Genomic DNA, 12217 nt, shown 5'->3' with positions numbered 1-12217 from the left:
TTGCGAATCGCTACTTCTACTTGTAACTATAAGTATAAATTTACGGTGTTTCTTCTACTCCTACTTGGGCGTCAACGCTGGCTACTATGACCACCTTTACATCCGTAGATTTAATGCGAAAGTTGCACCCATTTCGCCTGCATCCAGATGTCGGCGAAGACTCATCCAACTGTAGGTTACTTATTCAAACTATGCGTCGTATTCTAGCGTTGACTGTATGTATGTGGAATGCGGATTGTGGATTAATGTGGAATGTTCAGAGGCCACTCCGCGCGCAGGTCGCAATAATGGCGTTGTTATGGTGTTCGACAGAGTCCTCGCATGAGCCGAATCATTATTCAGATATGAAGTCCGATTTTATATTTTCAAATCACAATCCTGTCCCAGACTCGAGATTCAAAGAGAAGTCCAAATTCAAAAGATATGCCGACTCTAGTCTAAATCCACTTCAAAATCTTGCAACCAAAGGCGCTATGCTTGCAACTAGAAGAAAATTTTGAAAATTCAATTAAATTTATTCCTACTATTTTCATCATATCAATGCACCAGCATAAGACTGCGATACAAGCTAGAAGCTAGAAATTGCCAACTTTATGTATCAGTGCCATTGCGGTCAATGTCCCTCAAATTTCAACGACTTCTTCACCTCGGAGACAAAAGCGCACAAGTACGGCACACACGCGTCAACGAAGAACAACTACTATTATGATCAGGACTGAATACAAGAAAACGCATTGCTCTATCAACTATGCCGGACCCCAATTGTGGAACAGCCTCTCGCCGGCTATCCGACAGTCGTCGAGCATGTCGGCGTTCAAGTCGAAATACAAGCATAAGCAATTTCTTCTAGATCAGTGGTTCCCAACGTGGGCGATATCGCCCCCCAGGGGGCGATTTGTCGGTACAGGGGGGCAAAAATAGCCAAGGGGGCGATAGGGGGGCTAAAACGGACGAAGGGGGCGATAGGGGGGCGATGGCGCGTTGAAATGGCTATATTGGCGTCCATGACCCCAACTGAGATGGGGGGGGGGGGGCGAGCTCGAAGGGTGCCCACAATTTTTTCGTGAATTAATATTAATTATAAAGTATATTCTTTTGGAAATTTAGGAAACTTGTTCAAAAAAATTTCGCACTGCGCGCCATTTCGTGGTCACATATTTCTTTCTTATTGGATACCTTTCCTCCAAGAAATAATGCGCAAGATGTATAGAAATGGGCATCTCGACGTCAGCCATTATCACACCATGACGCACCAAGACGTATGAAGTTTCAGGTCATGTAACATGCGACTCCGAGAAGTGTGCCAGAACGAGAAAACCTTGGTGGAAAAGGACTGCCTTTATGCTGACCGACTTCGATATATATACGATATACATATATATATTTAATTGTCCATAGGTGCCTAAATGGCTGGCGCCAAATGTTCCTGTGCTGGCAATCAGAACCCCACAAAAAATGCCATCTCGTTGACAAAAATCAATTGCCAGTGCAGAAATACCAATTTGAAATAGTGTGCGTCTTTTAGTTTAGTACGTATGGGCGATTTGAATATCTTTTGACATAACAGACAAGCCACGAAATGTCATTACGTAACGAAGTCATTATACCCACGGGTCCGCCCGAATATGTTCAATTATTATTTACGGGCCCTACATTTTCCAAGACACCTCACTCAGCTGTACCGGTAAATCTGAATACATGAGCAGAGAGAGGATAAAAAATTGGCAGCAATATATATGCAATTCCCGATCATATTGACCGATTCAATCACGAATGATAGAAATTTTTCGCGCTTCGCGAGAATTAATTACTTAAGTTCGAGGTCGAGCCGAAAAGTTGACGCTTTTTCCTCAACTCGCCGGTGATTTCAGTCTGTATGCCCATTTTTCGGTTCCCAATATTTGGGGGGCGATGATCGGTGTGGAGTTTGAAAAGGGGGCGATGAGTCGAAAAAGGTTGGGAACCACTGTTCTAGATGAATAGGCCTACTAGTCAGTCTTTAGGATTACCGGACCCCGACCTAACATCGACCTCGCCCGCCGCCACATGCCTCCTCATTTTGTCGCTTACGTCTTATATTCTCTGCATCACTTTTCATTCAGTTGTGCATGCCTCTTATTTACTTCGCCTAGGCCCTAGGCTAAGGTGGGTGTCTGATCTTAAAGTAGGGTTACCATACGTCCTCTTTTAAGAGGATTTGTCCTCTTTTTTGACTTTTTTGAAAGTGTCCTCGGAGGACGCCCTTTTGTCCTCTTTTTTGAGATTTTGTCCTCTTTTTTGAAAATTTAGGTCAGATTTAGAGCAAATTGCCAGTGAAATGCCGTAAATAGGGTCCATCAAACCACTAGGTGTCGCCAGACTTTAGGTGGTAACCGCCTTTGTTACATATGCGGTTGCCGTATTCAGAAACCTGTAGGTAACATATTCTACGGGGACCGTGAACTCGCTATAAAATGAACGAAAACTTCGGAAAGCTTCTACGGAAGGAAATAAGGCCGATTTGATAACTAGGTGAGAATGTGAAATTGTCAACTAAATGTCGGCTACCAGCTCAGCACCAGAAGTTTCCGAAGTTTTAGTTCATATTATAGGGAGCTCACGGTCCACGTAGAATATGTTGTAGCCATTATTTCCATATAAAATACCCTTACACAATCGAGAAACTAACCTACAGGTTTCTGATAACGGCAACCACGTACGTAACAACGGCGGTTACCACCTAGAGTCTGGCGACACCTAGTGGTTTGATGGACCCTATTTGCACAGAAGTGACGCTCCGGCGGGTATTTCGGAGTGAAAAACGGTTGATTGTAGCTCTGGGCTGAAAGATGACCTTTTTTTTTAGTCATCCAGTGGGAAAGATTCACCGGTTTTTGAGAACTCTTCTCCGGTGTTGCAAGTCTCAAATTTCTGAAAAAGTGTCCTCTTTTTAGATTTCCAAAATATGGTAAGGCTACTCCAAGTTGTTTCGACACCTTCCTATCTTTTCATTGTATTGCAGTCTTGTGATGTTTGAAACGGTGAAAATATTAATAAACCTGATTGATTGATTGACAATGAAAGATGGAAGGTGTCGAAACGACTCGGAGTAGTCTTCGAGATCAGACACCCACCTGGCATAGGCGATGTAAAAATTGCGACTTAATCGGTTGCACAAGTTTATTTCTGCATCGTAACATATTTTCCAAGCGAGGTTCAATTGACCTAATTTTCTAGGAAACCTCATTTGAAACCAGGGAGCTGCATCAACCTGGATAATCAGAAACCATCGATACCATGGTGATAGATGAGACGCTTACTTCGCAAACAGCGTAGAAAAACCCTATACTACTTCATTCAATTTTTGGATATTGGATGCGAGCGCAGCTGGGGTCTTGGGAGTATCGTGTCAACACGTGATTGATTTACTAGTCTACATATTGACCTTCCTAACGATAGAGAGCTCAGACTCACCTTCAAGATTAAAGGTTCAAGATCGACATGTTTTTATCCGTTCATAAAGAAAAAAATGATATGCATTTTCACAAAATCTGCTATTCCAGTCGTATTGTAATATAATTAGTATTTAGTAGATATACTGCATGCGTAGCGACTATAGCGATGCTGTCAAACTGTTATAGTAAGATGGTATCAAGTCGAGCACTCGAGCAGTACTACACAAACTTATCAATGGCAATCAGATCAACTAATATGATTTCAATGATATAACCAAATATTTGTAAATGCAGATCACATTATACTACATGCACTTAAATTTTTATGAAATTGCTTTTAGATCGAAAATACCCATAAACATACACTGTTAAGTGGCACTGGTATAGTAGCATGGCGATATTTGGTTTTCAACTATGCTTCACCTTGATTGCGGCTACATTTATGCAAAAAATCTTTCCCATTTACTCCCTGGGACGATGGATATTATGCAATGGGTCTCTGTACCGGTTTCTTCATCCGAGTAATGAGTATTTGAAAAAACTGATAGGCAAGGATTCCAATGAAAAACGGGGACACAAAAAAGAGAAGAATGCTGCAAAAAAGTAAATTACATAAGTCCCAGACTGGAATTAGTGGTTGTTTTCGGCAATAAGTTGCGTGTGATAGAAGGGTTTCTTCCATAGAATAATTAAGGAATTAAATGGAAAGTTGCGCGTGACGTTTGCCACCAATTCCAGTCTGGCATATGTCCTATCCACGATTTAAATTATTACCGTGCGATTCATTTTCTTATAGGCGAAAAGTGACGGAAAAACTCTCTGCAAAGTTGCCAGAAACTCGCAATGAAACTTTCAAGATTCCGAAGAATGCAGATATGGTGTTGGGCACAGAAAATATTACTACTCTGGATGCAGTTACATTGGAGTGAGTTACAATTGCAATGGTTTTTGCAGCTTTGTTGCTTGTCTGTCACTTGTAATAATCTCAGCTCAGCACTGAATAGCCTCAGATCCAGGAGTAGTGGAAAGCTTACTAAATTAGACCATGTGTATGAAGACTTGGAGAGCCTTATGAAACGTTGGCAGCATATTTAAATAACACATACCGTTCTTTTTAATAACTGCATACACTAACTATTTAAAAAATATATTGAAAAATAAAGTCAAGGTTTTCTTTTGAAATTGTTCTCCCGAATGGCGACAGTAACTCTTATGAAAATCCAGTGTGAACTTGCTTGAAAAATCCTGTGAAGCTCAAAAATACTTTCAGGGTATTGAATGAATTTCGTCATATCATCCCCATGAACCACTGCTCTTATGTATTTAATTTTATTCTATTCACATTTTGTAAAAATCATGAGTCAGAGAGACTTTGAACAATGATCTGCAGATCTTTGTCAATCGACATTGTAATTTATCTTTATGCATAAGCAACAAAATGGAGCATCTTGCTTCCAACGTACAAAGTCTTATGTTACATGCACAATGCAAATTCTTCTCAGCATTGGACATTGAAATAATTGCAGATATCATTCCAATTATCCAATTGTCCAATTCAATGACTGTCGTACGTCTTTCAAGGCCAGAATCATTCTAGTATTATCAGCACTTGGTTTCTTGGAAAGATATAAATGTGTCTGCACAGCAGATTGAAGTCGGTCATTCTCCAGATAAAATACTCTGGGATCAGAAATATCTTTCTTCAAGTCGATTAAATCTGGTGTTGTCATCATTTTTTTATAATATACATTCCCATTGACATTAGTTACATATTGCCACTCTCCAGAAATTTGACTCTGATGTCCAAATATATAACATTTCTTCGAAGGATTTGTTGATGTTCCTTCCCAGTAATGCATTCCCTGTTCTGCACTGTATGCAAGAGATATCTCCCCTGATCCTGTTGGTTTCCAGTTGTAACTGTATGTATGGTTTCTTACATTGCAGCTGGTTGCCCCGCGCCAGCTTGTATGTTCTTCCAACTGCGCGCAGCATGGTTTTATAAATGATTCGACACCCAGAGAGGAGCTCCTTGTGATTCTTCTAGCTGCAAATCGTTTGTCCATGCTGTTTATCTCGCTCCTATTGCTTTTTGAATTTGCTTCCGATCTCCCATAAACTGACGGGTTATCAGTTAAAGCCAAGTTAGCAAATACATTTTTCATCGATTCCAACCTTAGTATTTTCCTTTTACCACGGAATCCCATCTTTCTTCTGTCAACTCCAGTCCTTCTATCATTGTGTAAGTTGTAACTGATATTTTCCTCTTTCGTCCTGTTCGAATTTCTAACACGGGTAGATTTGCTCTTTCTGTATCTTCCGTATTTTCCATTCATTTTCTCCACTTAAGGTTTTATTTGTAGCCTAAAAAGTCCTTCCGTCACAGTGCACACAACCAGCGCTCTTTACGATTGTGGGTACTTTATGTTATTGCAATAAAATATGAAGCTTATCATTTTTCATTGTGTTGTTTCAACTTGCTTTCAAAGGATAATAGGTTTCGTCACAAGTTGTTCATTTCCTCTGACCTAAGAACGACTGATTATATCTTCACGTGTCATAGGGTCAGCATCTTGGGTCAGCATGACAACTTCCTGTGTTATATTACTGAAGCCCTATATTAGACTTCAAATTACTCTGTATATTTTACTATAGTCTCTTTTTTCCTTGAGATATTGCTCATTCGTTAGAATTACTCATTTATTTTGTTAATCATGTTATAATTCCCGGAAGTAATATTTATTTGTCAACTTCCTTATTATGTAAGGAACTATGTGGCTTCCTGGCTTGTATTAAGCTTCACGCTCCGAGCATTCGTAACTCGTAAGCATTATTTAAAAAGTCTCAAATATAAGATCATAATTAGCAGTTCTATATTTACATCGCTCAAGACATGCAATGTGCAATGAAATACAAAAAATTGAAAAGACAATGTGATGTGATGAACTGATAAGAACACGTAAAAATGACCAGATCTGGTCTATCAATCCAACAACCACCTTGACCTGGGTTTACTAGTTTTAGCGCCCACTGTAACCGCGTGCGATCTTGATCTTAATTTCTTTTGACGCTTCTCTGCTTTTGTCATTCTCTTGTATTTGCCCTTTATCGGACCTTTTTTTGCATTTCTTTTGGTAAGATGCCGTAGCAACAGCGACACAGGGGTGGAGAAGCTCAGATTATCATAACGTGTACAGCTGAGACTCAACCCGCAGTCTATCGTACCGATGGCATTGGATTAATCAACTACGCCAGCTCCCCCGATATAATTTGGACAGTATGATACAAGAAGACCAAATTTGACTAATCATACAATGTTCAGTGAGATATTTATTTATAACTTATAAGTTTTTTTTATTGCCTCAGTTCTATGTTTTGAATGTACAACCACTTCTGCATGCATTTGGATAACTCATCTGGCTAGCCAGGTTTCTTCTAGTCTCATAATTTTGCAGGAAATACGATGAATTTGAGTGGTTGATAAACTACGGCCTATCCGCATCGCTTGTATACATTGGCACGGAAACTTACTTGGAATTTTGGAAGCCCCAACAAGAGCTGAACCTCTCAATGATATGGATTTGCATAGTTCTGTTGTCCGTATGCAAGTAAGTGATTATATATTTTTGTAAATGTAGGTAGTCACTAATTTATGATTACCTACAGAGCACTCTACGGAATCATGAAACTGTATTTCAAGACGGAATCGGGGGAATTAGCAACTTGCATAACATTTGGATGTTTCTCTTTTGTCGCTGCAATGTTGAGTCTTCTACTTGACGGGGATATTCTGGAGTTTGGCTTCCATTCTGCTTACCAGAAATTTGCGGAAAATTCTACCCTTCTTTCCTTCAGTTCAGAGGGTCCCAACTTGATTTCACTACCAGTTCTGAAAGTCCTCATCTCATTACTTGCCGGCCTTATGGCAACGCTTTTAGCATTTCCCGGGATACGAACAGCTCAAATGTACGTTGACGGATTGAAATATGCGAAAAAGGATAAACTTGTCACTCTTCTGTTGCACATCAGTTTTGGTACTCCATTTGTTATATCCCTCATGTGGATTAGGCCCATTTCGCGTGATGTTCTATGCTCAATTCCGGCCTATAACAGCGTAGGCCGGAAGCCTATTTTGACTGATCATCAGTATGACATTAACAGAATTATTTCTATTGTCGCCCTATGTGTTTTGAAACTGACTGCCATTCGATATCACCTTCAAGCGTACCTCAATTTGAGTTACGTAAAGCTACGTCGGTTGCGTAAGGAGGCAGGAAACACAACAAATGTCGAAGTGCAACAAACTGTTTCCCGTGTTTTTCTATACTTGTGCATTGTTGCTTTGCAGTACGCCGGCCCAATTTTAGGCGTCATTTCGCTCACACTTTGTATGAAAAGTATGGGAGGGCATTCTTGGTCACAAGTCTGGACAGACTACCATAGAAACGATACCGCGACTGTTTTTGAACACCGTACATTAAATATTATCACAGATGATTCATCTTATCTTGACATGGCGTTCAATGCCCATGTTTCATTTGCAAGAGTTACTGCTGTGTTTTCTCCAGCTATATTGAATAGTATATTTTCCTTTTTTATTTGGTGGGTTTGCACTATCTGGTTTTGTGCTAGTGCTATTGGTATTGTATACCACCGTTACCTCACAATTTTGTAGTTTGTAGTCCGGTACCTGGAACTAATGCAGTCAGAATCAATATGAGCAACCTGACTGCAATGTTTTTACTATAAACTTATTCCTCTAGAGCTAACACCACATTCGGTTGGCTAACCATTTTACTGTTCGATATATCAGCATGTGCATTCTTCAAGATTGAATGTTAGTAAATAGAGAATATTTCTCGGCGTGTCATTTGTTGCCTGTATGGTCAGAACAAACAAATTTAGCCTACATCAACAGGGCAGTGTCGTGGTGCTTGAAGTCACCTCCTCCCTCTACCAGTAACTCTGATCACATGGACTGAGAGAGGATGAAAAATTGATAGCAATATGTGCATTGTTCGATTAACAATATTATATACAAAAACCATGCCTCGTACTTCGAAAGTCCAACTCTTGACTAAGATATAATGAATAATGCAATTCACAGATACCAAAGAACATTGTACACATGATTTATATGGATAAGACATTTTATTTATATCAAAACATACATATGTTTCACATGCAAATCTGAGATGAGAAAACTATGTGTTGTTTGTTACACCTGGCGATGTGGTTCAAAATCGCTATTCCATGCTTTAGTAGTCAACTATAACCCATGTTTACATACAAGCACAACATGTAGCCTACTATACATATAAACATGACCTTATTTTATTGCTTTGATGTAAATTTTCCATGACTATTTTTTGAACCTTTTCCAAAAGCTTCATTACAATCAATTCTAGGTATATTTCTCAAAATAGGGACAGCGTTAAATTCTTATTCTTGTCGTACCATGATATTTTCACTGTATCTCCGATAGCGGACGTACCTGACCTGAGCATTTGTGCTAAACTCTTCATTGAAGGTACCTAATATAGGATTTTAAAAATTGATGTCCAAGGAGACGGGATGAAACAAATAATGTACGTAATATGGATATGGATATGTTGCTATCCAATTCGATTTTATTCTGAATGCAGTATCAGCAAAGTAGTAGGGCATATATACATGGTGGGACGGAAGTAATGCCATTTATGTCACCAAAGGAAATATAGTGATTGCACACAGTCCTGTAAACATTCGTCTTTGGACATCTTCAATCTGATTTCTTGTCGGCTGATGCAGGTGTTGTGGAACTATTTGGTTCTTTGGATGTTGCTTTCTCTTTTCCAGATATCGGGCACTGGATACAAAGCGGTGTATGAAGTTTATGCATAAATTATAAATACAGCGGGCCTAAGTATTTCGAGAAATATAGCTTGTGGGACTACAACGAACAATACATTCATATTGCCAAATTTACGGAATTGTAGACGGTGTCCACTGGTAATCATGCGCTTAATGTCTAAATATTGAGTTTCTATCATTATCACAGTAACAAAATCTGCACCAACTTAGCCTATTGATTTAGTTATATTAGGTCTTCATGAATCGGTCAGAAAACTTGTATGAAGATATATGTTTATTGCAATTTTATCATATTGCAGTTTTATCAAATCTGAGTGTCATTACCCACCTTTGCTGTTTTTTCCGCGCTGTTTTCATCGATCGGTTTTGGTGTCCAAAATTTTGAAATAATTGGGTAAAGAAACGGTTGGAGATACTTGTGATATACCCATAGCACAAAAGGTATCACTATACAAGGGATGCACACCATTTTAGATATGATACAAAAATATCACTGCTGTAAAATCAAGGAAATGCATGTAATACAGTATGCAATATTTTACTACTCATTATGAAGGCAGAAACAAATAGCAAATGTACTAAAATATCAATCGGAGATAGTTATGTGTCCTATAAGTAAACTAAAAATTTAGTGCAAAGTTTGATCATAATTTGTACATCTAACACAACATATATCATCCCCTGGATGTCAGTTATTTATATAAACCTGATGTCTCCTGACACACCCAGGCTTCTGACTAGCCAGATTTATCAACATGCACTGCACATGGTCAGGATGAAGATATGGGAGGAGGAATGTCATGGAGATTAGCCTATTTGTGGCGTAACGTAAGCAGAACAGCCAATGTCATAATGTTCAAATCTGAAATTTGAGGACATAGCTGGTGGTCATCGAAAACCATATCCCACACACATTATGATGACTAAATTTCATAATACAGATCAACCACAGGCCAGTCATGTTTGACACTATGAGCCACTATATGCAATACGGTATTCTAAGATGATAACTGAATTCATCATAACATCCATTGCAAGAATACATATTTATTATAACTCAAAAGACTTCTGGTGCCTCTTACAATTTATAAGGAGTTATCAGCACACTAAAGGAAAAAAAACAATAGGGTCAACACTTCTATACTCATCTAAAATTCTGCCTAAGTGAGATAGGAGTTTCTATGACGTATACTTGTACCTTGCCTCACGGTTTCATAATATCGGCTGGGTGTTACACGGTGAGCAAAACGTGAAGCCATCCTGCCTCACTAATTTTGTTGTTTACAATGTTATCGGGATTCCACATTCCAGCCTGGCCTCTATAAGAATCTACTCATTTTATACCAATGCTCAGGATACGTGTTTACGCGATATAGTGCGCTGTTCAAAACTGCCAAATCATCATAACGTCATATAAGAACGTACTTATCTTTTACCTTACGCCATTGCCCGACTGCTGAACAAACAAAGCAGGAATATGCATCCGGGATGGTATATCATCACAAGAGTACGCGAAACAAGTTGAAGCAGTTTTGTTGTGACTGTGGCTGTCAGTCGTATTGCGCAATAATCTTCGTCTAGTGAACCATTAACTGCGTCATCATCATTTATTTTGATCAAATCCATAGAGAGAGAGAGAGAGAGTCTTTATTTTTTTTGTCATCCTATAAAAATACATACCAAACAGACGGCAATGATGGTGGTACAGAGAATATACATGCACAGTATTCGGTATCAGACAATGATGCCCCGAATATTTCAATGACTTTTTTTACCTCAGAATCAAAAGCGCCCAAGTACAACAACCCCGCGTCCACATCGTCCAAATATCATATGATCGACCGAAAAGATCATCGCTCCATCAAATATGCCGGACCTGATGTGTGGAACAGTATCCCGCCGGCTATCCGACAGTCGACGAGCATGTCCACATTCAAGTCGATACAAGCACTTACTACTAAATGAATACTAGTCCATCCTCAAGATTACCGGACCACGGCTGACCTATCGATATCGCCTTCCGTGACATGCCACCCCATTTATGTCGCTTGCTTCTTCTATACTATCTTTTTAACTTTTTAATCAGTGTTTCATGCCTCCTGCCTCGTCGTGGTCCGGTAATCTTGAGGACGGACGGTTAAGCCGGCAAATAACCGTACGATGGAAAACCGCACGGCAAAAATCGTGGCCGGGAATCGTGCATGTGTGAATTGGCCTTTACGTAAAATTATGAGGTGTTGACCAAGAAAAAAAGGACATCTTTCCGGCTCGACTCCCGAATGACCAATACTTCATAACAATACTGCTGTGGGGTTGACTAAAAACTGTCATCGTTCAAGTATTGCTCCCGAAAGACACACCTGAACATCCGCATCGCAGATTTCACTTCATTTACGGCGCTGTGCAATGTGACTGTCCAGTGTCCATCAACCTGGCTTTTAAAGTCGATAAAGGAGGACGAATTTCCAAAAAGAAGGGCATTTAGGCGTCCTCGGAGTATTTTCGATTTCCTGAAAAAGGAGGACAAATCCTCTTAAAGGAGGACATATGGTAACCCTAGTATTGGGGTATGATTTCGTACCATATCAGAAATATCTTAGCATTCTCATTCTCTACCTTGATATCAGAAACAATCAAATGTTTACACCCGCTACGGCTTCATCATCATCATCTTCATTTATGAAATTTTTGATCAAATAAATACACGACAAGATTGTGATATAATGAAAAAAACGTTGTAAATTGCTATGATTGAAGCAATGATATTATCATTGCATTGGGTGGAGGGTGCCGAAAAGCGAATCGAGCATGGTTGACTGAGTACCGCATGACGTTTTTATTAATACCCATAATGCATCAAATTGATTTACAATAAGCAAAGAAAAGCTTTCTTTTACGGTTGCTGATCGCACACCAGGAGCTGACTTCAT

The 12217-nt window shown here is 39.4% G+C and overlaps 1 protein-coding gene across 1 annotated transcript; it reads left to right on the top strand.

Annotated features, from left to right (window-relative positions):
• The first annotated feature begins 3393 nt into the window (after positions 1 to 3393).
• LOC145433333 (transmembrane protein 161B-like) lies at positions 3394 to 8304 on the top strand. Its single transcript, XM_080310412.1, has 4 exons — positions 3394 to 4037; positions 4231 to 4359; positions 6890 to 7042; positions 7101 to 8304. The coding sequence occupies exons 1-4, from the start codon at positions 3826 to 3828 to the stop codon at positions 8107 to 8109; spliced, it is 1503 nt and encodes a 500-aa protein (XP_080166538.1). The 5' UTR covers positions 3394 to 3825; the 3' UTR covers positions 8110 to 8304.
• Positions 8305 to 12217: the final 3913 nt, after the last annotated feature.

The sequence above is a fragment of the Botryllus schlosseri genome, chromosome 2, assembly GCF_051294905.1.
Source record: "Botryllus schlosseri isolate E-star chromosome 2, Bs_hap1, whole genome shotgun sequence".
In the NCBI taxonomy this organism is placed as follows: Eukaryota; Metazoa; Chordata; class Ascidiacea; order Stolidobranchia; family Styelidae; genus Botryllus; species Botryllus schlosseri.
The sequence above is the reverse complement of the archived record's forward strand: the minus strand, read 5'-3'. Positions and strand labels throughout refer to the sequence as shown.

Coding starts and splice junctions, on each gene's coding strand:
- LOC145433333 (XM_080310412.1), top strand. CDS start 3,826: ATGGCGATATTTGGTTTTCAACTATGCTTCACCTTGATTGCGGCTACA. Junction 4,038..4,230: donor GAGAAGAATGCTGCAAAAAA/GTAAATTACATA, acceptor ATTTTCTTATAG/GCGAAAAGTGACGGAAAAAC. Junction 7,043..7,100: donor GTTCTGTTGTCCGTATGCAA/GTAAGTGATTAT, acceptor GATTACCTACAG/AGCACTCTACGGAATCATGA.